The sequence below is a fragment of the Galeopterus variegatus genome, unplaced genomic scaffold (assembly GCF_000696425.1).
Source record: "Galeopterus variegatus unplaced genomic scaffold, G_variegatus-3.0.2 Scaffold77, whole genome shotgun sequence".
Taxonomy (NCBI): Eukaryota; Metazoa; Chordata; class Mammalia; order Dermoptera; family Cynocephalidae; genus Galeopterus; species Galeopterus variegatus.
Window position 1 is genome coordinate 117,473 of NW_007726188.1, and position 25,319 is coordinate 142,791.

Consider the following 25,319-nt stretch of genomic DNA (forward strand, 5'->3'; position numbering starts at 1 on the left):
AATGGCTTGAGGATCCAGTTTTCCTTGTGACAACAGCAACAGTCAGAGCTTCCTCTCTTTCAGTTTAAGGAAAGCTAGGAGCTCTCACAAGTGTCTGCTGGAGGTGGACAGGAAGCTCCTGAGATGGCGGCCAGGATTCAATGTTGTCACAGCCTGCGCTGGTCAGCCTGCCATCCCAGCCATCCGACCACTTCCTCCCCACAAGGCACCGCCCATTGGAAAGTTTTATTAACCAAATGCTTAGGGGTTTCTGTATATTTATATTACCTCCTCTTCTCTCCTTCTGTTCTACCAGGGCATGTTGGAAAAAAAAAAGTTATGATAAACTTTAATAAAAACAAAATTAAAATGATTAAACCTTTCATATCCTTTAGAGATAATCTCTCTTCTGCTGGCTGGTCAAATCTGGAAGAAAACAAATGCGAGCCACAGCTTGCTGCTGCTTTTCAATTTTTTCCCCCCCTAAAGAAACAAACAGAAAAAGCTGCCTGTGGCCAGATTTTTAAAATAAATTAAATTTGCGCTCACACACGGCAGCCAGGTGTGGTTGAAACATTCTTTCCAAATATCCATGATATCTGCCAACATCCTTCCTCTGGGGTCTTTCAACGTGAGCCTAAAAATCCCAAGGGAACAAGGACCCTGACGCGGGAGGACTGGCTCCAAAATAGCATTTCCCAGTCACTATTTCCCACTTAGCTCTCTAATATGGCCTCACAGAAGTGGCTGGAAGCCCTGCTCCTGCAAACCATCTACCAAAAAAACACTCAAAAACCAAAAAACTAGTCTACATTCCTGATTAAAGAAAAGCCCAGAGAAAACAGTACAGTATGGCACAAATCTTCCTGGTCTTATGTGTTCTAAGGAAGTCTTCAGATCCGCACGGGGTCTGGGCACATGTCTGCAGAGAGTAAAATAGCTGCAAAATTAGATCAGGCCTGTCTGTCAAAGGCCATGGAAGTCAGAAGTGGGTCATCAGCCCTCCAGAACAGGATCATGACCTCTGGACACACAGCACTGGGGAGGCCATGAGAACAAAGGTGCTAAGGCACTGTGCTTCTTTTTGGATTATAGTATCAAATAGTAAAATGAAATTGTTGTCCTAGAAACAGACACCATGATCTTATATACCCAGCTGTTATGTGGAATGTGACCACCCATCAGAGGGTCGAGGGTTGCTCCAGCCACTGCAGCACGTGACCTGACAGAGCCTGTTTCTCATTCTTCATGTCTGCTGTTTACGTTGTAGGAGAAACAACTCGTCCTCAAGTCAAAAGGACAAAAGTCTTTCCTGTGCTTCACACTTGGGCAGTGAGTCATCAGGAAAGGATTTTGTTTTTTGAAAAAAATTGCTGACCCCTGGGCTAAAGCAGAGAGCACCGAAGAGCTGTGCTGATCCCAGTTAAACACGTGTGCGGATTCCTCAGTTGAGGGTCAACTCAAGTCACCTTCTACTTGCAGTTGTCTCCACACTCAAGGTTACTAGAGAACAGCACTACAGCACCACCTCTCTTCCCTGCCTGGAGAGGCTCCTTTCCCTGGGGCTGATGGAGCAGGGGATGAAAGAGACAACTCACACCTGAACTGCACTGGATATACATGCAAGTCAAGTTTCCACACTAACCTGCGCAGGGAAAGCCACAGTGACACCCTCCCCTGCTCAGACCTTCCCAATGCCTTCCCATCTTGATGGCAGCAAAACCCAAATCCCTCCACGCCCTACCAGGGTCCATGGGATGGGCGGTGCAGACCACATCTGCTAGCACACCCTCCCCTTCAGCCCTCTGCCCACCCTCCTGCCCATCCAGCAGCTGAGGGCACCTGCGCTTGCTGGGCCCTCCACCAGGGCCACTTTCTCTCATCACTTTCTGCTCAGCTCCAATGTCAACTTCCCAAGACAGACCTTTGCCCGGCCCCTTACAGAAATTAGCTCCATCTGTCCTCACCCCACTGGTACTATTTTTAGTGCACCTGACATTCTATGTTTATTTGGTGTCTGCCTCCCTGCCACTAAGAGGGAGAGGTCTAGACTGTTCTTTCTCCCTGCTGGCAGATTCCCCAGAGCCTAGAGCAGTGTCTGGCCATACTAAAGACATGGCCAATGTTTGCAGGATAAAAGAACCCCATTTCTGGACCCAAATCAGTCATATCTTCCCAGCCATGGTTCTTTTATAAAAGAATCAAGGAAAGTCATCTACTGTCCTCTTCTCCCGCTAACGCCTTGTCTTTACTGTCCAAACTCTTCAGCAATTCTCCGTCCTCCTTGTACCTTCTCTTTCCCTTCCTTTTAAAGAAATTTTGGCCCCTGATTTTGATTTTCTTCCTACTTTTAATGCCTTTTCAGCCTTTGTCATTGTTTTCTTAATAACTTAGACCCACCAACCCAAAGTTCAGCCAACATCTACTACAAAGTCCCGGTAATTACTGTGAGAATGCCTGCAGTGGATCAAGTTTGCACGGCGGATGGCCAGGTCACGTCCTCATCACACAAGCACCTCACAAGGTCCTAGTGCTGGCGACAGGCTGGAATCCACTCAAGTAAAGCCCCTGCTGAGCTGAGCAGATTAGAAATGCCCTCTCCACTCTGTGGGGATTCTCAATGCTTCTGGGATGGACTCAAGAGAAAATCACAAAAGGGCTCCAGATGTTAGGAAAACCATGCAAACCATTTCCAGTTGTCAGAGAGACCAGGGATCTGATGTACATGAAGCCACATATAACTGCTGCCCCTCCTCTTGCCTCGGTCTTAGGATTTCTTCATTTCTATCCTGAGAGAGTGTCACAATGGGTCGTATTGTTTTCTAGATACGAAGGATCCCATGTTTGGGGCAAAGTGCAACTTGTCCCTAGAAGGGGTCTGTCAGCCCACAGCGAGGAAAAAACGCACAGCAGCAGGAGCACTGCTTGAGCCCAGCTTGGCTCCAAGCCCAGCTTGCCACTCTGCAACAGCAGTGTCCATGAGAACTTTCTGCAGTGAAGGAAGTGGCCTCTACCTGCAGTGTCCCACACGGCAGCCACTAGTCACACAGGGCATTGAGACAAATGGTCTGGAACAGCATGCACTTAGAGTTTCAAGACACCTACGACTGTGTCAAGGGGTGAGTGTGCCCTTGTTTCACACTTGTGCAGTGACAGTTGTCCCTGGAGGAGACTGGGCCTGATGTGGGCACCCCAGGCTCAAATCTGGGACAGATCAGTGCTGGAAACAAGGGTGTACCTGCCCCAAGGACACTAGTGGGGGATGGATCCCAAATAAAAGTTATTTGGGGTACAAACTTACACAGTGGGACCTTTATAAAATGTCCAGCCTGGAGTAGATGAAACAAAGCAAGGTAACACCAAGGAATAATAAGTCCTTCAGGTACTTGCAACAACTGAAATCCTTTGACTGGAAGTCCAGTCAATTTATACTATATGGAATTCTATACTATAGCAGGACCTAGAACATGGCAAGGCTCTGGGGCGCACTGACCCCAACCAGAGCAAAAAGCCAGGGCTACCAAACACCAGGTACAAATCCAGGAAGTTCAGCTTAGTCTTTAAAAGCACCAGTGGGCTGCAGAGAAGAGTCACTATTTCCATAAATCCCTCACACGTGAGCCTAATACAGGGCAACCTGCTGGAGCACCCTCAGCAAGGGCAACTTTATTGCTGCTAAGACTGTCAAATCTCGCAGGCACAAGATATTCCTACGTGTGGCTGGCTGGCTCTACCCTGGGGGTTTAGCGGTAGGGAGGTTTGAGGGAGAGCTGTCAGGACGGGCGGGGAAGGATCACGGTAAAAGGGCTTAGCAGGGGCAGGGCTCTCACCCCTCTCCTGTCCTAACACGTTTCTTTAAGCACTTCTGTCTTTGTTTGGAGTCCCCCTTCAGAGCAGGCCCTAAACCCATCTGAACGGTGTCCTTATAAAAAGAAGAGATTAGGACGTACAGAGAGGCACCAGGGATGTGCACGCACAGAGAAAAGGTTGTCATCTGCAAGCCAGAGAGGCCTCAGGAGATACCAAGCCTGTGACACCTAGATCTCGAGCTTCCAGCCACCGGGGCCCTGAGAAAATAAATTCCCATTGTTGAAGCACCACTGCCTGTGGCATTTTGTTACAGTAGCCCTAACAAACTCATGTAGTCCGTAATGAAAACTCTGTCCTAAGCACAGAATTTAAAACCAGTGAAAAGAGCGAGAGAAAAATGCGCAAGTTCTTCTCTGACTTTACAATAAAATGACAATTTTAGATAAAATTTTGAAAAAGTTGAAACAACAGGCAGGTCTGTTCCAAGAAAGTCACACACTGTCTGATTTTTGATTTTCTAATTAAAGCAGAAGTCAAGGACCTCTTAAAAGCAATAAATAGTTCCTTTTATTAACACATACAGAAAAGGTCTCAAGATAATCTTGAGGTATAAAACTATAAAAAGCCCTTTAACATCCACTCCGAAAAACACATCTTTACAAAGTCCTTTCAACGTCCCTCAAAACTGCTAATGGAATAAGACATAAGTGGCAAAACCAAAATTAAATGCCTATTTGAAGAATTATTTTTCCCACACTGAGAAAAACTGAGGAAAGAAAGCAGAAAGAGAAATGGAAAAGCAAGAAAGGATATGCCCACCCAGGCTGGCAGAATGCAGGTGGCTGCGGGGACCATACTTCTTTATGAACGCGAGGTGAGAAACATGACGGAGAACGCAGCCCAAGCTCAGCCCGAGCTACTGGAAGTCCAGGGATCCTAGTGAGGAGCCCAGGGCCATTCAGTATAACACACATTCTGATCTGTTCTATAAACCTGTACTGTCCACCAAGGTAGCTATGAGCCACACGTCACTATTAAGCATTTGAAATTTGGCTAGTGTGATGGAGAAACTGAACTTAAAATTGTATTTAACTTTAACAGAGAATCTGGAGAAGCTACGAGAGAGAGAGAGAGAGATGGGGGGTGGGAAGGAGAGAGATAAGGATAGAGATATGCCTGTCCTAGTTCTTTTCTGGCCCCCACAAAGGTTGGGAACAAGTTTCATACAGGATGTAGGAAGCCCCAGAAATGGACTCTTTAGACACTCCTAAAGGCGACTCAAGTGCAAATCACTACTTCTCTTGAAAAATACATTCAGGCAATGAAGGTGTGAAGTGTAGAGGCTGGGATAGGGGGTCAGTACGGGAGGGGTCTGTACACATGACAGGACTGTAGAGGATGGCACCACTTCCTGCTGCAGGTGTCAGCACTGCAAGGTCCCTCAGCTCCAGTGAAACCCAGGTACAGAACCCCGAACTCCCAACCCAGCAAACACACCTACTCACGGGCTAGCTATCCATGTTCACTTTAGGGTCAAGTTTCAAGTTCTTTGGATACCACTTTGCAAGGTGACTTGAGATATTTTGGGATAAAGGTTTCACTAAAATAATACATGGTATGATATTCTATGGCTCACTTGGGGATTCCTGAGTCTTTGGGCTCTGCTTAGCCAACTGGAGTCTCTGGCATGCTCACAACCTTAAAGAAGGGACCCCCAATGCTCACCCCTCCATGCACACACACACACACTCCCCACCACATCTATCTCCCTCCGTAGTAGGGAGTGGCCATTGTGTTGCACCTCTCAGAGTGGGTAGTGCTTGTTGGTGGACACGAGGGTACACACTACTCAAGACGATGGCATGGAAGACATCTGGACCCCCCAACCAAGAGCAATGCTAACTGGCAGGGCAACGTATAGCTGGTGCTCCAGTGTTGTATAATGAAACACCACAAAAAAACCCTGATAGCTTTGATCATCTCATAACAATAGAGCAACTGGTGAATGGCAGATCTAGAATAGGAAAAGATGAATGAGTAAGAACCACCGCTACTCAGGCTACTGCAGCCAGGCCTTGACTAACTTCTACAGAGGTGCGACATCAGGTGCAGGTGCTTTTCTCTCCCGGAGCAGACAGAAAGGAAACGGGAGGTTAGCAGGGAGGCTGCAGACTCTGGATCCACTGCCCAAGTGACCATCCTGGTGATGTCACATCCTTTCTAGAGCGACCCTCCCAGGCCAGTATCGGCTCACAGCAGTGAAACAGCACTCTGCATATGTCCACTTTCCAACAGATCAGATCATTAGCATAGTTTGCAGAGAGCAAGCAGAAAAGTTTAATTGCCTTTAATTACCCAGTTCAAGAAGGCTCCTAGATAATGGCTCTCAGACTTCTTGCTGGTATTGACGTAATTTCCCTGACTCTGGCTTCATTATATCCCTAACTTAGAAGCAAAAGCCTCTCCAAGATGGCTTTCCACAACACACACTGCAGTTCTAGCGAGGCTGGGCCGTCACTGCAAAGGTTTCCTCTACAAGGAGTCAGTTCAGCCTTCACACCACACTGGTGCATGTGTGTATGCGTGTGTGCGGTGTGGGAGGAGAGAGGACGAGGACACGCTAGCGTGTGCTCGCAGGAAGAACTAAAACAAGGAATATGTAATCAGAAGCCATCACAATTACAAATGTAAATGAACAGGCAATTGGCACTGACCTTTGTAGATTGTTAGAGGACTAATTAAGGCAAATCAAGAACTCTGTTCCAACAGAAAAACAAGACAGTATACAGCCTGAGAACTGCTCCTGTTCTCTATATAAATGCAAAATGCAAGAGAATCAGACAGTAACCAAACTATGTATGCTTTATACTGCAAAGAGAAAACTATCTCCATGAACAAAAGACAACCAAGGTTTACTTCCTGGTACACTGTTAGCAATTTTGCTAGAATCTCTATCAATAAGCGCTACCAATATTTGAGCTCATGCCATGGGCCTAACACTCTATTAGATTCTGTATAAACAGATCCCACCCATAAAACAGCAGATATACCAGTTACAAACTCTTTGTTTGAATGCTTATTTTAAAAGCTGTAAGAAAAATACTTAAAAAGAAAAAAAAAAAAAAAAGGAATCAAGTTATATGCTATTCTGTAAACTCCATTTTTCATTTAACGACATCATATTCTCTTTTCACGTGGACACATAATGATCTCTCTTTATCCTTGCATCATAAAGCATCTTTCTAAAAAGCACACTGATATTTACAACCTTTGTCCAAATAGTCCTTCATCAGGGAATGTACTTTAAACAGATAAAAAATTTTCTCCATTCCTCGATTTTTAAATGCTTAAAACTTCAGTCACCCCCTCCACCCCCTATGGTTAACAGGAAAGTATTGAATATTATAAAATAGCTAGAAGAAAGGCTTTTGAATGTTCTCACCACAAGAAAATGATAAATGCATAAGGAGATAGATACATTAACTACTCTGATTGGATCACTGTACATCATATGAGGATACTTCAAAAGGTCCATGGAAAAATAGAATTAAAAGATAATACGAATCTTTCCATGGATTTTTTGAAGTACCCTCGCATATGTATTGAAACATCAAATTGTACCCCATATATATGTACAATTACAATGTCACCTTTCCAAAAATTTTGAAAACAGATTAATGGTCTACACAGACAAAAACAAAATTTCAGTCACCCCAATATGTTCTAATGTACTCCTACACTAGAATTCTGTAGTTAGAAATGCTTTTTGGGGAAACACACCTTCCCCAAGCCCTGTCAATGAGATAATGCAGCAAAAATGAAAAGAGAAAGAGCACAGTTGTGCTGGTTTTACAAAAATAACACGTCAGAATCACAGAACTGGCCACAACATATTTTAGCGCTATAAGAAAAATCACACTCAAATTGCATATAACCAAGCTATTTGTAAAAAAATTATGTACTTCATATTTAGAGGGCTGCCTTATGCCCAAATTTAAAAAATAAAAACAAGACCAAATGAGAAAGCTAAAAATGGTATATTTTCTTGTTCCCTTAAGCTGTATGAGTTAAGCGGAACTCCCTGAATGCTGGTTTTAAAAAATGATCCATCAAGCAAAGCCAGTTGAGTGTTTCAGGAAAGGCTGTCACCAAAACCACATCATTACTTGGCAAGCAGTGTCCACCTCCCTGACCCCAGGAATTCACTACCTTGGGCGCCAGAGATGTGTCAGTAAAGGGGGATACCGTCTTGTGCTCCAAGCAAAATAGTTTCTTAAACTGAATGAGCATGGCCTCCATAAACTGAATCATTATCTGCTTACCTTGAATGCTTGAGCTGGTGTATTAACCAGTGTGCCCACGGGAGGGGCTGAGGAGACATCAGCTGTGCCTGCCTGACTCATAAAGCCATCGAACATAGTAGGCCCTCAGTAAAGAATTATTCAGTTTAATTACCTGTGTGCAAAGTTTGGAGATCTATATCTACAGGAAAGAAAAAGGAGCTAAGAGGCAAGAGGAGTAAGAGAGAGAACAGGAGGAGGAAGAAAGGCAACAGCAGAAGCACAAAGAGCCTCTTGTACTCTCCAAGCCCAGGGCACTGATAGAGTGAAATTAACTACAGTTTCACCCAGGAGCCAGAAATGCCTTTTTTTTGTCTTTTTTACTGACCAGTAATGGGATCGCAACCCTCAGTGTTGCGCCCGCACCACGCTCAGCCAGTGAGCGGGAACCGGTCTCCACATGGGATCTGAACCCTCGGCGGGAGCGCCGCCACACTCCCAAGCGGCGCACTCTCCAGTGCGCCACTGGGCCGGCCCAGAAATGCCTTAATAAGCAAACGGGGAAGCTGATCCCACACACGACCTTCCTAGGAGAGTGTTCCATCTTTTGAGAGCTTTTGGTCAACGAAGGGTAAGTGAACAGCTGATGCCAGCCGCTGAGAGAGAGAAGCCAGTGAACTGGCTCCTGGTGATGGGTTACCTCTTCCTGCATGTAGGTGGAGAAGAAATGAAAAGACCGAATCCCAACAAAGCCAACAGACTACTTGGTCCTGCAGAAAAAACACTTAAGCCAGTCATCAAAGGTCTAGGTCAAAATTAAAAATTGCTGAGGGATGGTAGGGGGAGAACCTTACCTGGTAAGATTACTTTCTTTTCTCTGAGATGTGTATTTCCAAGCCATTTTTTAAAACAGGCCCTCCATGCCTGCATGCATGCTTGTGTGTGTGTGTGTGTGTGTGTGTGTGTGTCTTTGTCTCTCTCTCTCTCTCTCATGTGAGGGTGGAAAGTACAACCACAAAGACCATCACACTAGGCTAAAGACAATACAACACAGCATGGGGCCTCCCCACTGACCTAAGGGCAAAACTCTACCACAGCAGTACCACATGGGGGGCAATGGCCCAACTTTCTAGCACACTGCTGGCAGCCCAGGCTTACTCCTCTGGGGCAGAGCAGGACCTTGACGTTATGTGTCTGGCCAAGAGGTCTCTCAAGGGGTTATGTAGCCAATGCTGACAGGTATAAATTCCGGCCACTACCAAAAAGTTCTGAAGGACAGAGGAGAACTTTCCAATTTCTTCTACCTTGACTCTCTCCTACAGACTTACAGGTTCCTGTGCGTTGGCAAGCTACATGGTGGACTTGACTGGCAAACATGTGACCTAAGTATAACAGGTAAAGTGGGAAGAGGTGATATTTTTGTCATCCACAGGGAAGAAATGACTCTCGAGTTCACTCTGCCAGCCTTAGCAAGGGAGGTCTGGATACCTGGACAAGGTGATGTGAGACTTGGGGATGAGGGCCGGAGCTCAGAAAGGAAAGGTGGCTATTTATGCTGGCTTTTGTGTAGAACTTTGTGACATGTGGACAACAGGAGAAAAGGAAAGAAGAAAGAAGGCCATCATTTCGCTGGGTGACGACAGAGCGTCGGAATCGCAAACTCCAGACGGCACCACTGTTGACTCGCGGCTGAGTCAGAGTAGATGGGGCTGCTCACGTGCTCCGAGACCCCCTAGTGCCTCCTTATGCCACATGCATGACATTTCCAGCTGAAGAACAATGTCCCAATCCTTCCGGCAAAGAGGAGAGTGCTGGGAATATTTTATAAAGTCTGTGTTTACAAAATTTAAAGTTGATCATTTTAAATTTCTCAGTTCTATCAGGTGCACAACGTCGCTTTTCTTGAAGATCCTCTTTCACCTTTCTAAGAGCCCGTCCCCAGGGAGAGGGAGGATATTCTTTGAGATGAGTTTTCTTAAAGGGATTTCTAAAACAGACCAAGTTCCTGTTCATGTCAACATGAATATTACCTAATGATCTGTCCCTCTGTCATCAGCAAAGAGTGTAAATGTAACTGGAGCAACTGGGGTGGGGGGGGGGCAGGCAGGAGGTCAGAGACCAAAAACAGGACTCCAGGCCAAAGACAGTACCAGAGGCTCCTGGAGTATGGAAAGGAAGCCCATCATCTCCAGTGAGGCTGCTCATACACTTCGGGGGGAGAAGAAAACCGCTAATAGGCATTAAATGAGAGAAACCGAGAAGGCAACGGTGTAGGAAAGCAATTCCAGAGCGGCTGCATAAATAGAAGTATTACATTATAAAACAGGGAACTGTTTGTTCCAGTCCATAGACCCCGGGTGAAATGGCAGCTGTACACTATTTAGTTTGGGGCACCTCATTAATAAAAAGGGAATTCTGAGCAGAGTGAAAGAAAGAATTGAGGGGTGAAAGGGACCAGCTTTTAACGGAAGATTAAAACAATGACGTATGCAGAGCTGGCAGAAAAAGAAAAAAAAAAAAAAATAGCACAGACCCTGAAAGAAGCAGGTCTACGTATCTACGTATATTGGTAGAAGGAAGGAGAATCCTGTGAAGTGACTCAACAGCAGAATAATGGAGCACAGCAGGATCACACAGAGGCCAAAATACCCCGGTAGAGAACAGGGTCCCCCCACAGCCAGGTGGATGGCATGAAACGGTCTCAGTCTCCGGCCGCAGAAGTGAGCCTGTGGGTGTCGGTCCCCCTCCCTCAGTCCTGAGAGCACTCACACGCAGAGGGACAGGATCAGAGACCAAAGTGAGGCCTCACAGCTGAGGCATTTAAACTTGAACCTGAACAGGAATTTGAAAGACACATGGGAAGGGACAATCCTGCAGTGACCTGGAGGTGACAGAAATTATCCTGGTGCCCAACAGCACTGTCCTGAAGACATAGTTTATACTCACTGTAAGGGGAACTTGCCTCTCCACAGTGATATGAAACCTCAACCACTCGAGCGGGGAGGAGGACTCCTACACTGTGGTGTACCTGTCCTTTGCGAATCACAGTCTCATTTATGTGGAGAAGGCAGCGAGGACAGGAGCAGGTGGGCAGAGGGCTTAGGAGGGACTTAGGCGGGGGTGCCTCCAGGAAGAACGAGGCCGAAAGGAAAACTGACATAGCAGAGTGTCCGAGATCAGGCAATGTCTCCTTCTGGCGGAGTAAGGTTAGCCATGAATTAATCATAAGTACCGAGAAAACCAGGGAAAACAAAAAGTTGTACAAGAAGGTAAATGAAATTAGAAAACTCTACATGGCAGTGATTAATATTTATAGAGTTACAGTGATGAAAACACTGAATATTAATATAATCCCAAATTATTATTTCATCATAATGGAAGATGGAGGGAGGGGAAGATGGAGCGTGGGGGTGTTGGGTGTGGTGTGGGGAGGTGTAGGAGTGTGGGGGTGCAGTACCTGGATTCGTGGGCAGAGTGTGTGGGGGTGCAGTGGGGGGTGTGTGTGCGAATTTGTGGCTGGGGTATGTGTGTGAGTGGGGTGAGCTGTACAAGTGGTACAAGTGGGTGGGTTTGCAGAACAGCACACCAGTGATATCCTCATCGTCCAGAGTAGAAGGCCAAGTGATAATGTCTAAAACTTAAAAACAATCAAGAAACAGTAGTAGGAGCATGATGAGAAATCAGGAAATAACAAAAGAAGCATCTATTTTTTTTTAATTATTTTTATTTTGTCAATATACAATGTAGTTGATTATTATGTCCCATCACCGAAACCTCCCTCCCTCCTCCCTCTCCCCCCTCCCACCCAAGTGTGTCCCCTCCATTTGCTTGTTGTAAGAACTTCAAAAATAATAATAATAATAATTGTGGTTGTTATATCTTCCTCTCCCCCCCCCGCGCGGGTTTTTTTTTTTGTTATTATTGTTGTTGTTGTTGTTTGTTTGTTTTTTTGTGTGTGTGAGAGTGTGTGTGTGTGTGTGTGTGTATGTGAGTGAATTAATTTATTTATTTTTAGCTCCAACAAATAAGTGAGAACATGTGGTATTTCTTTTTCTCTGCCTGACTCATTTCACTTAATATTATTCTTTCAAGGTCCATCCATGTTGTTGCAAATGGCAGTATTTCATTAGTTTTTATAGCTGAGTAGTATTCCATTGTGTAGATATACCACATTTTCCGTATCCACTCATCCGATGATGGACATTTGGGCTGATTCCAGCTCTTGGCTATTGTGAAGAGTGCTGCAATGAACATTGGGAAACAAGTATACCTTCGACTTGATGATTTCCATTCCTTTGGATATATTCCCAGCAGTGGGATAGCTGGATCGTATGGTAGATCTATCTTCAGCTGTTTAAGGAACCTCCAAACCATTTTCCATAGGGGTTGCACCATTATGCATTCCCACCAACAATGTAAGAGAGTTCCTTTTTCTCCGCAACCACACCAGCATTTATCTTTCAGCGTCTTTTGGATTTTAGCCATCCTAACTGGGGTGAGATGGTATCTCAGTGTGGTTTTGATTTGCATTTCCCGGATGCTGAGTGATGTTGAGCATTTTTTCATATGACTGTTGGCCATTTGCATATCTTCTTTAGAGAAATGCCTACTTAGCTCTTTTGCCCATTTTTTAATTGGGTTGCTTGTTTTTTCCTTGTAAAGTTGTTTGAGTTCCTTATATATTCTGGATATTAGTCCTTTGTCAGATATGTATTTTGCAAATATTTTCTCCCACTCTGTTGGCTGTCTTTTAGCTCTGTTAATTGTTTCTTTTGCTGTGCAGAAACAAGAAGCATCTAAAAGTCGAAAGCCATTCCCCTGGGGAATGGGATGGGGGAGGGTCAGGCCATTTTTTCGTAAGGGTTACGTAACTTTCTGCCTTTAACGATCGTAAGATTGTGCAACTTGACAGCATTCAGATGAGACCCCACGTGGCTATGACAGCACAGTGACTGAGAGGCTGCTGGGGGTGGAGGGCAGCCTTGAGGCTCCAGTGTGGCCAGGTCACGAGGCGAGGCGCACTCAGAAGGAAAGAGAAGTCTGGTGACTAGAGTCGTGAGCTCAGTGTCCATGAAGCTGGCCAAAAGCATGTGACATCACCAGGAGATGAAAGCCTCTGGAGGCCGGGGGCAAGGACTGGGGCCTGACACTCCGTGACCAGGTTGGGGGCCACGAGCAGGGACGGGAGTTCAAGAGAGGCAGGAGCACTGGGGAGGAACCCGCACTGGATGCCAAGAGGAGGGAGCTTCAAGAAGGGGCCAGGTGACAATTCCAAATGCTACGCAGAGACATGAATAAGAAGGACCAGCAGGTAGCCGCTGGGTCAGGTAAAGTGGAAGCCAGTGGTGCCCTTCACCAGGGTGGCTTGTGACAGGAGGAAACAGGCATTGGCAGGCTGAGGCGTGGACCAGAGAGGAGCAATACAGATGTTCTTCCAGCAATTCCGAAGAGTCTGTTGTAGAGAGAGCGCGGGACCTAGGGCTAAGGGAGAGCCTTCGTTTCACCGTTTTTAAAGAGGCAAGTGGCTGTTCTGTGCTCCACGTTAAGAGGAAGGGACCGGAAGATTGAGAAAATGGAAGAGAGGAGGTGCCTCTGCCAAATGAGGTCCCGATGGGAGGAAGAGTCACAAAGAGGAGGAAGGGAGGATGAGAGAAGGTGACTGCAGAGGCGAGACAGAACGGGAGGTGAAAAATGGGCACATTCCTGCTGGGAGGTCTCGACTCTGAGGTAGTGAGCAGCACTGGCCCACGGACCAACCAAGTCCCTCTCAGATACAGTCATAAGTGTCATAACAAAGACTTGTTTCGACCCTCTCTAAAGTTGACTTTTACAAACCAGACCTTGAGGCCACACACTGTCTATTCTGGATACTGAGCAAGACACACAATTCAGCATACATTGGGTCTAGAAGTACACACTGGAGGAAATCTGGGGATAGGGGACAGACTTCTGCTGGCCTGCTCTGCAGGCAAACCTATGACTTCCCTAAGGCTGAGCATACGCCTGAAGAAAAGTGCTGCCAGGTTTCTTTAAAAAAAATAAAAATAAAAAGCAACAATCCAGGCACATTGTTTCCAGAACACAGCGGTCACCTGCAAGGTCAGCAATGGACAGGAGGAGCAGCTGCACCAGTAATGTTTTCCTCCAACAGAAGCCCTCAGAGGCTTCTGGAGGTTGACACCCAGGCCCACAGGACGACTCACCTGGGTCGGTGGAGGGGCACCTGCGGATGGTGAAGATCTGCCCCAGGTCCTCATCCTCCTCCGGAAGGCCCTTCTGCAGCCGCTGCAGCTTGCGCAGGCTCTCGCTGCGCTGGTGCTTCATGGAGCGCACGTGCTGGATGAGGTTGAGCTTGGCCTTAGTGGAGTAGTTGCACAGGACACAGTGGTAGTAGCAGCTCTCGCCCTCCAAGCCGCTCTCGTGCTGCTGCAGGTGCTGCGGGGACAAAGGAGAGGGACACGCCTTGGGTGAGCCGCTGGAATCCCACCATTGCATGAGCCCAACCTGTCCTGGTAGCAGCCAGAGGCATGCCACTGGGGACACGTCTCCACAGCCAAATGGGACAGTTGTTGATTACGGGATTCCTTAGAGGAGCTGTCTTTGTTTTCCTGTACCCATCCCTAGCAGCTCTCTGAAGACATCAGCAAGCTGACTTGCATTCCTGTCTCCCCCAATGTCCCCTTTCGCGTGACTTCTCAGAATGCTGGGAATACTGCTGATCAAATAGGCGCTCCTAGTGTAACACTGGTTTTCCTGGCACAAACATTAAAAGGGTCCCCCTTCCACTTTCCAAAGTGTCCTGCTTTACTTAGACTAGAGGTAGGCAAACTATGACCTGCAGGCCAAATCCGGCCTACTGCCAGTTTTTATAAATAAAGTTTTATTGGAATACAGCCACATCCATTACTTTATGTACCATCTATGGATGCTTTTGAAACACCAGAGTTGAACAGGATTATGACAGAAATGGTATGGTCCACAAAGCCTAAAATATTACTATCTGGCCCTTGACAGAAAAAGCTAGCTGGTCCCTGTTTTAGGTGACAGCCTATGGTCACCCTACCTGAACAGCACCCTAGGTCAGCAGTACAGAGCCAAAGCTGCTATCTGGCTCTTTCACAAGAAAGATGACTCAAGTTTTTGTATTTAAAACTATAGTCTATTGGGAGAACCCAAAATTATATTTTCTGATGGATTAAAAAAATGACAGAAAAATAAATTTTTCCCAACTAGTTAGTTCCCTGTCAATATTTCAAGGTCACTTGGCTTATCACTGGCCAATATTATTTGGCTATTTGATGTAGCAGATGGTCAAAATTACATTCTCTGTTGTGTTTAGGTAGACACAGTACTGATGCCAGAGCACGGAAGCCCAAGAGCCAGCAGGAAGCAGGCACACACAGGATTAAAGCTGGGGCGCGAGAACACGAGGAGTCACGGAAACAGTCAGTGGACCCCATACGTCTGTGTCTAGGAGACTTACAGAATCCCCAAGAACTAAATTCATGAAATATGATGAAAGCTATGGACACTTTCTACTAACAGGAAATTAGCATGCTCCTGGTGCAGAAAGGTCATTTCCTTCATTCCAAATGACCCATTTGGGAGGAAGAGGGAATTTTTCTATTGGGTGCACTCCATGTGAAGCAGGGAAACAATCCCAAAAAGCTCAAGTGAAAAAGAGAACTAGAACCTGGGTCTCATCTCCCCACACCATGTATCCAGCACCCTATTGGAGGAGGAAATTCAGCTAATATGTTTTATGTGCTCATGTGGTTACTTGTACTTGTTTCTTTCTCCTCGTCATTGGTCCCCAAACCCCACTCAAGCCTGGCCCAAGGAGCTACACCAAGTGTACAACAAATACTTTGGAGCTGCTCTATGTTACCGGTCTCCTTGCTAACCCACACTCATTCCACTCGATGTCTATGCCTTGATGATGGTTTCTGATCCTGCTTGAATATCTTCCTTGTCCAGCTGATAATGCAAGACACTGAGAAGTTAGAGCACTTCTAACTTCTGCACTCCACACAATACTGAAAACACCAGAGTAACCCTCTGAAAGCTTCCTGTTTGAGGACACTGCCCTGAGGTTCACATGCTCATGTGTGTAGGTCCTACATTCGCTAAACAAACGTGAAAAAGCCAGAAGCATGTCTGCATCTTGCTGGAAGAAGAGAGATGAATGCACCAACTAAATGTCATGGAAAACTCACTGGAGGAGGATTGAGGCCCTCACTCATGTAAACTGGTGAACGATTGCACAGGAAACCTTGCTAGTCTTCAGGTAAGAATGCAAAGGGTTTCACAGGCACCCAGAGAGAAGTCCCCTGTGTCCCCACGATGGGTAACTGAACACACTGAGTGTAGAGCCTCAGAACAAAATAAAATCTCCACAATAAAATCCCCACAAGTAACAGCTGTTGTGGAACAATTTCACAACCAGAAAGAGTAGTGAGAAACAGCAAGCTCAATGTTAACTGTTAAAGAAATTACGACAAATGATAATAAAGAACTACTTTTCTTGAAATAAATCTGAGCATATTGTTTTTTTTTTAATAGTTTATCTTCAGTTTGCCTCCTTCGTGACAGGGCTCCATGCAGAGGACTTCTGGAGGACAGGATGCACCAAGGTGATGCTCTCTGGGGGCTACACCCTGGGGAGAAGTGGGCACTGAGGGGTACAGCTGAAGGGAAAGGATGAGTTTGGCCACGTTCACTCTCCCCAACTTCTCCACAAGGCCCCTCAAAAGCCAAAAACTGGACCAGGATATTCCTGGGAGTGAGGGTTTGGCTAGGGATTGAAGAACAGGAAACCTGTGCAGGAGCCAGGAATTGCTGTCCTGGGTCAATAAGACCAAAAGAATTACATTTATTAAAGCTTCAACTACAACTGAGTAAATAAAAGATAAGAGAAAATAACCATGGAACCCAAAGCAATAAGTTCCATCAAGGGATTTCGGTGGTATCATCAACTATGAAATCCGAGCAAAAAACCCCATTACCTCCCCAAGAAACAGGATTTCCTTGCAATAAGGCATTGCATTTTAAACACAAAATTTTAATACTGATGTCAGGGTTCCATTCCAAATGCCTGGGGTTTCCAATCTCCAAGCCCAAAGACAGAGATGACATGGCCAAAAGGAGTTGGACATGAATTGAGACATAAAATGTCTTTTGTCCTCAAATCCTCAAAAAATACTGGGAAAAAATACTGGGAACTCTCACGTAAACAAACAAACAAAAACCTGATATGACAAAGATACCACCAAACTGCTTTATACTCAAGCTCATGTTGGTAAACTGCAATCTACTGTACTACCACCGATTCTTTGGCTACCATTCCAGAGCTATTTTGGAAAGAAAATGGGCACGTACTACAAATCATGGAGAAAAGAATAAAGGGAAACGAGGAAAACAGAGCCATGGCCTCTTCAGTTGACCCTAGTACAGGGGACATTTAGAGTCCTCTCTTAAAGACTTGCACGAAAGCTTAATTTAAACATCCAAGCTTGCTGTGCACTCCAAGTTCATTCTCCAAGACATTAAAAAAAAATCCAGAATAAACTATCTCCATTGCTAGGAAACACCTGCTTATAGAGGTTACATCCCAACCCAAACTTCCGCTAACAACCTGGGTCTACTGATGTCTACCTGTGTGTGACAAATCCTGTTCTCAACAAATTTTCTAGCTTTCTTGTTACTTCTCAGGCTGCCCAACCTGGAGTCAACAGGGACACAGAGATAGCCACAGGGTCCTGACCTCTATGACTTTTTCTACACCATCTGGTCATTTCCCAGGCTTTGAGCAGGTCAAACCCTGACCCTGCTGGCCAGACTCCCTCTCCCTCCCAAGTGGTTCGGGCCTCATACCCAGAATCCCACCCTTGGAACCTGCCTAATGAGATGCAGCCGGGGGTGGGGGTGGGATGGGGTGGTGCCTGACGAGGCAGATGAGACTCCGTGGGGCAAGCCAGTCAGCCAAGGGCATGCTTTCCCAACAGAAGAGAGGAGATGTTTTCATTTGGAGAAGGAGGGAGAATAATTTGTTCCTGACCCAGCTAATTAGAATACCCTCAATTGGGATCACAATGTATTTAATTAAATTCACTGTAATATACAAAGAATCCACCAAGGCACAAATCCCAGTGGTATACTCAATAAAGGAGCGGCATCCTTTCAGAGTTCTTGCTGTCCTCACCAGGCAGGAAATTTTTCTCCTACGCAAATCCTAAATTCCCCAACCCTCTCTGTCTCTATCACAGAACTCTCTCGTCAGAGATGGGGGCCTGGGTTTTGTGTTACTTTTTTCTCTTTACTTTGTGTTCACGCTTCCTAACTGCTCTCCTCTGTCACGTCAGAAGTGTCGTTCAAAACAGAAAACAAAACAACCTTAACTGTGGTTAGGGCATTGTAGTGCTACCCAGAACCCAAAGGAAACTGGCTGTTGAGCCCACCTGGTGGGGTTTTATTTCGGTTTGATTCCAAGTCTCCACGACACATGAGGTACTGCTCGTGCGCGCACACATGCACACACACATGCACACACACACACACACACACACAGCACATATGCCCAACCCTAGGGGCTTAACCTGCAAGTGATTCAGGCAGTGCCAGTGATGACTGAGAGGACATCGCAAGGGGAAATGAGGACATCCTTTTGGCTTGAGGAACATTGTCAGAATATTCCACCTGAGCACTGAAAAGCATGGAAACCTTCTAGCTTGCTCAAGAAAAATGAGCATCTTCCACAAACTACTACTGAGGAAGCATGGCCAACCAGTAAATCAAGAAAGGAAAATCAACCAGCTAAGGAAGGAAGGGTGGTGGCTGAGGCCCACCCAGCCTCTCCCTATGACCTTGAATCTGACCACGGTTTTCTTTGATTGTCCCCCAATCTCTCCAGCTGATATAAAAAGTGTCTACGAAAGACTGGCTTGTATAAACTGCAAAGGTACAATAGTTTTCACTGAAGGAAACTTCTCCACTTGGCCACAGGATTAATTTCCTAAAAGATCAGAGAAGTACAATGTCCTATAAGAAGGAAATAAGTATCTAGTTTGACTCATCAATGGGAGCAGAAAAAGAGCCCAACAATCCCCAACTCCTCCAGATTACCACTGTGCAGCAGACAGTCCTCAGTGCCAGCAGTTCAGACTTTGACACCGTTAGGTGGTCGGCGCCTACTGGTGGAAATGAGGCTGGGGTGGACTCACTCATATTGGTCAGAGACCTCTTCTTGAGCCTCTTTCTGATCTTGCTACCGCTATTTATAGTTTTAAATGCTCATCCCATCTCAGTGTAGCTGGAAGATGACACTCTGATGCTCCTGACATGGAAACATCTGATGTCCCACATCTGTCTCTGTGACTTCTCTTTCAGGTCTAGTTTGGGGAGAGGAACTCAAAGAGCAAAAGCCCTCACTGCAATAAGAGGCACCTCTGATGACGAGCCTGGCACATAAAGCCAAGTGCAAAAAGCAAATTAATAATTAAAAATGAAAGGAAAGGAGAGAGGCCAGGCTGCATTACTTTGTGGGATTCTGCCCATTAATATGTCATGCTCGTTCACTCTGGCCAAATACTGAAAGACGAAAAGAGGGCTCTTGTTAGAAAATAATTCATCGTGAAAATCAAAAAAATGTGTTCCTGTTACTTGTTTCCCAGGAAAACTAACCAACTTCTGTCAGAGAACATTGATTTCTGTAAATCTGGAGGGGCCCCAGCTCCTTCCTCCTCCCCAACAATAGGAAACTTCTAACATCTGGTTCTTCATGCATGGAATGCAAAATATTGATCAGATTTTGTCAAAGCCTCCCCTTTAAAGTAGAAATGGATAAAGTACATCCTGATACACACATACCCACGCTCACACACGATTCACAGATGAAGCTTCCTCGGGGAATAACACCTGCTGCTATAAGTGCACCCACACCTGCATGCTCAGCACACCTGGAGGTGCACACCACGCAGCCCTGTTTCAGAGCAAACAAAAATGACAAAACCCTTTGATGAGGCAAGGCTGCTCCCCGGTGTCCCCACGAGAAGCCATGCACCTCCTGCCAAGCAAAGAAACCCCACAGAGGGATGTCCCAGAAGGCCCCTGAGACACCTGTCACCTGATGGGCACCTAGGCAAAGGCAGGGAGAGGGTCCGTTTGTAACTCTCCCCAGTCCATAAAACTGGAGGTCACGTGATAGAAGCAGCAGCTGTCACATCGCTGCTATCCACACCACACCCCCCACAGGCAGGGAAAGACTGCTAACCACAGCATGCCAAGGGCTTGGCATCTCATCTTCAGGGAAAGGACTATACACATCTCACTAACAAATCTAGAGAGAAGGAACGGGAAGAAGATGAGGATCCCAAGTTAGTCTGCTAAGTCCCACCATCACAAGATGAAAAAGGGAAGGCAGAAGTAGTTGCTCATTCACTATCACATGCGTGTGCAGAACTTACCTAAACTTTTACGTTTTCTTATTACAGCCCCATGAGGTGGGGAGTGTCTGGCGCATGTCCTTGAAGGAACCCAAAGTTCAGGAAAGTTACGTGATGCCCCCAAGTTCTCACAGGGCATGGAGGAGACAAGACTAGAACCTGGGACTTGAGTCCAAGTCCACAGCCATCACACCATGCTGCACTGACCAGAGGGGCATTCTGGAACACAAGATTCCCCAGACCCAGGTATTCACCTTGCATGCCTAAAAAAACTGTTTCAGGTGTCATGCGACCAGGGGTGGGAGTGGTTAATTTTTTAATCAGTGAGATTGTGTTCCAGTTCCAAATTTAATGTCACATTTTTAGGAAGACTCCTGGAAGGTCAACCTAAATATATAAGCTTTTTCTATTTAATGTTGGCGTTTCATCCACTCATGCCCTCGTCTTTGGCACATGCTAATTTAGTCCCTGATCACTGTGGGAGCCCTGCAGACACCATATTAGCTCCAACCACGATTTATAAGAAAAAAGTGAAAGGAAGTACAAATGTTCCCTTAGATCAATCCATTTGGGTTGCTCTGACCTATTTTCTGGTTTCTAGGCCAGGCTCCTTATGCTCTGGAATAAGCCATGATTGTTTGCTTTCCGTATCTGACCTCCAAGGCCAGAGTTGAGATTTCCCATTCCTGGATCTTTGCCCCTACATGAACGTCACTGCCTGATTCAAAAGTCTCAATATTAGTGACCCTGGGAAGTACAGTAAATTGTAGCAGAAAAGTAAGTCTAAATCTGTAACTATCAATAGCTTGTATCTGGCGTGGCTGTCCAAATACGGATCCTTGCAGAATGTTGATGCCTTCACATAAGAGATTTCACTTCCCTCTGTTAGGAAAACTCCAGAAAGGAGTGTGGAGTAACTGTTTACATATGGGGAAGAAGTTTGTCAGGCACACAGCAGTCCTCCCGTCAGAGCACGACATCACAAACACCACGAGGGGTGGTTTGCAAAATGCTTGAATGAGTGTCTACAGAGCAAGGAAGCTGCGGGGGGATGGGGGCACCTAAGACAACCCAGAGGGTCCTACAAGGCTCATCACAAACTGACTACCCTTCAGAAGCTCTCTAAAGCTCCCAGGACCTGACAATTACTGCCTTCACTGGGATAGTATAGGTTAAGCATCCCGAATCTGAAAATCTGAAATGCTCCAAAGTCTAAGGTTTTTTTGAGCATCAACATGATGCTCAAAGGAAATACTCATTCGAGCATTTAGAATTTTTGGATTAGAAATGCTCAGCCAGTCAAGAATCTGCAAATATCCCCAAATCCAAAAAAATCCCAAATCTGAAACACTTCCGGCCTCAAGCATTTTGGATAATGGATACTCAACCTGTGGTAACAGAAACTTTCTTCATTAAAGAGCAGATCTCTCCTAGTGCTGCTTTCTAGCTCTCACAAATTTAAGTCCCCATACAAAAATAAAGGCCACGACATACGTGCTGCTCTGGCTGTGCTCCTCCAACTCCACATCAAACCATTGCAAATAATGGTGTTTTAAGGTGCACTTGGGGTTAAGCCCGTTTCGTGGAAAACCCTTGCTCTGAGCCTCACTAGCTGTGCTACCTTGGACGTGTCACAAACACTGTTGAGCCTCAGTTTCCTCATGTGCAAAATTGGGACAATAACAGAACCTCCTCATAGCACCACCGAGATGATTCAACGGGAAAATTCACACGAAATGCGTCATACAGTGTGCCTGATACACAGTTAGCCTTATAATAACTGAGGCTACTGTTATTACTATCACTATAGCTATTTTTCAAATTAGTTAACCATTAGGATGAGGGTTGGAAATGGACATCTACTGAACATACCTGCCTGATATTTCTCCCCTTAAACCACCCTGACCCCTCGTCAGACCTTAAAGAAGAATCCCTGGTTGACAGTGAAGAAATTGTAACATACAGAAACCATGACTTAGGGGACACTGAGCACATACCAGGCTGACTTCTTCTTTATATGAGGTGCTTAGATTTTAAGTTATTTAAAGTAATTTGCCCAAATTCATGCTGCCAGTGAGGGCACAGCCAGGATCCAAACCCCAAGCCCATGGCTTTGCCACAAAATCATATCTGTTCACTGGATCTCTTTGCACATTAGGCTGCCAACCAAGGAACACGTTCTTGCCGTGTTCTGCCATGTCTGCCAGCATCCCGGGTGAGGACCAGGGAAGGGAGGAGGACTCGGCTGAAGTGGGTGGGAGATAAGTCCCTCACTCTCCAAGCCCCTCTGAAGGACTTGCTTATTTGTACCTCCAACTCCACGGCAGTCAACATAGGAGAAAAAATACCTGCCTGGTGGTCAAAACAAGTGCATTACCTCATCTGTAAAATGGAGATATTTATATTTGCCCTGTCTTCTGAGAAGGTAATTTTTAAAACCAAATGAGGAAACATATGTGAAAATCCTTCAGAAGATGTGAAGGACTACCCAAATATTTGGCACAGTCACAGTCTTTCTACCATGAGGCCAGACCTTCGTCACTTGTGACGGGAATGTACAATACCATGGGCTCGGTGGTTAATGATGCAATTGGTGTTCTAGCTCAGTGGGTCTCTAACTTGAGCTGCATCAGAAGCTCCTGGGTGGGGGGCTTGTTATGCCATAGATGGCCAGACCCGCCCTGGGAGGTTTTGATTCTGCAGGTCTGGGGTGGGGCCCAAGAATCTGCATTTCTCATAATCTTCCAGGTGATGGTGACGCTTCTGGTCTGGGACCATAATTTGAGAACTGCTGCTCTGGCTCAGACAGCAGCAGCCACAGACAAGAGACCCAAGTCAGAATACATGGAGATATTCCCCTACAGGGAGGAAAACTTCCCAGACTTAAAATCTCTGCACCTGTCTTTCCCCAAAGAGTATTTCAGATTCTAACAAACTGCACTAGATAAATCATGCAATGCCTGCACACAAGAATTCACCTCCTTAATGAAAAAGTCACACGGCAGCAGCTTCCCGCTACTGGCCTGCTCCAGATACTTCATAAAAGTCAGAATTGGCTCTATTCATCTTCCTCTCCCTTTTCGCACCTGCAGCTTGAAATTTCCTGGGGCTGTCACTGGCAGCATGACTCTTGGTGGCAAAGCATGAGGCATCACTTTTTCCTCCCTGGCTCTGCATCCCGCTGTGCACACCTGTCCAGATGTCTTGCTGGAACTGAGCCCGTGGAAGAATTTCAACCAAATATGAGAAAAATAAAATGGTCTTTAAAATTCCTCCCACGCTCTTAAACTTTCTGGTTGCTGCTGCTGCGAGCATGAATGTGGTGCTCAAACCCAGCGGCCTCTCCTGAGCTCCCACAATTTGCTGACAAATACTTTCATCACCTTCAGCACGAGGGAAGACGGGGCAGCCTGCGCAATGCAGACAGGGGACACTGAGCACCCACAGGGCTGACTTCCTCCTCAGTAGAGGTGCTTGTATTTTTGTTTTGTTTCATTTTTCTCTTGTAAGAGAAAACAGGAAAGGGATGGGGCAGGGGAGAAAAATTCCCTCTAAACAAATGCCTTTGGCATGGATCATTCTGGCTGCTGCAAAGATCTCACCCTTTCTCCTTAAATTCCATGGGTTTTGCGGTAGTTTGAAGGAGAGAGTTATGCTTGTGGAAGGAGGACAAGGGACGAGCAGAGTAAAAAGAGAAAGCAGAGCCGAGTCTGACTCAAGGGGCAAGGAGATGGCCATCTGCAGAGTGGGCGGCCACGTGGCGGGAGGGACACAGTTTTGCAAATGATGACACAGCTTGTTTCTCTGCTCTGTTTTCGGGTTCCCCCCATAAATAACCCAGACAAACACCCTGTGCACTGGGTTTTGCTCTCTTCCCCCCCTTTTTAAGTCTCATTAAAAGCCGATACTGTTCGGCCTTAAGATGGAGAGCTCAGCATGGATTTTACTGAACGTTAAATCAACCAGCAAGCGCAGCCAGCAAACTCTGTGGCACTTTAACTTTAAATAATGCAATAATTATTGAATTTCCTTTTTATAACTGAAGTGCTGGAATGTAAACAATGGGGCTGTAATTGCAGGAAGGGGGGATCAATAGAGGCAATCGTTTTCAACCATGTTAATTGTAAATACAATTGCTCCAAGATGTCAGCCTGGTTCTTCTTGCTCCCAGAATCATCCTAACGGATGACAGAGTCCAACTTTCCCATTACAGCTGTTCGTTCCTTTAAGAGGTTCTCAATCAGGTCTGATCAATCTGTCAAGATAATGCATGGAGTAAGTAAGACTCTTCCAAACACAGGCTCCCAATCAATAGCCCGGACCAGCTTAATGAGGTGGGGCTAAGGCCCAGAGGGAGGCCACAGCCCCCAGCTTGCGCCTAGATTTGGCAGGCCAGCTTCCTCGCATGGCCCTGATAAACAGATTGGCCCTTAATGAGGACATTAGTTATGCATGCTTCAGCAAGCAATGAGGCACCCGTCCCATGGGACAGACGGACAGAAAACAAAATAGATTAACAGAAAACAATACGGTGCCAAATTAGGTCTAACTGAAGACTTTTCCCTCCTTCTCCTGCTTTCCTTAATTGTCCAGCAGAATGGAGGATATCAATTAATCATTCCGATGGGCATGACTCAAAGACCACGAGCACCCCTTGGGCTATCCCTGAACATCAGCACCTCATTTCCTCGACACCCTTTCCAGCTCACAAGGGGGCTGGGGGACCTCTCACAGAAGGGCCTGGTACCACCTAGCAGCACAGAAGGAAGACAAGGCTGATCCTTGAAGTCCAACAGCCACACAGGCCAGC

At 46.0% G+C, this 25,319-nt stretch overlaps 1 protein-coding gene across 2 annotated transcripts in view; it reads right to left on the bottom strand.

The window, feature by feature from the left end:
* Nucleotides 1-25,319, bottom strand: part of ZFHX3 (zinc finger homeobox 3) — a 158,743-nt gene that overhangs the window by 83,331 nt on the left and 50,093 nt on the right. For both annotated transcript variants that reach the window (XM_008578813.1, XM_008578804.1), the window contains exon 4: nucleotides 14,273-14,504. In XM_008578813.1, coding sequence (XP_008577035.1) covers nucleotides 14,273-14,504 — 232 coding nt within the window. The remainder of the gene's footprint in view (nucleotides 1-14,272; nucleotides 14,505-25,319) is intronic.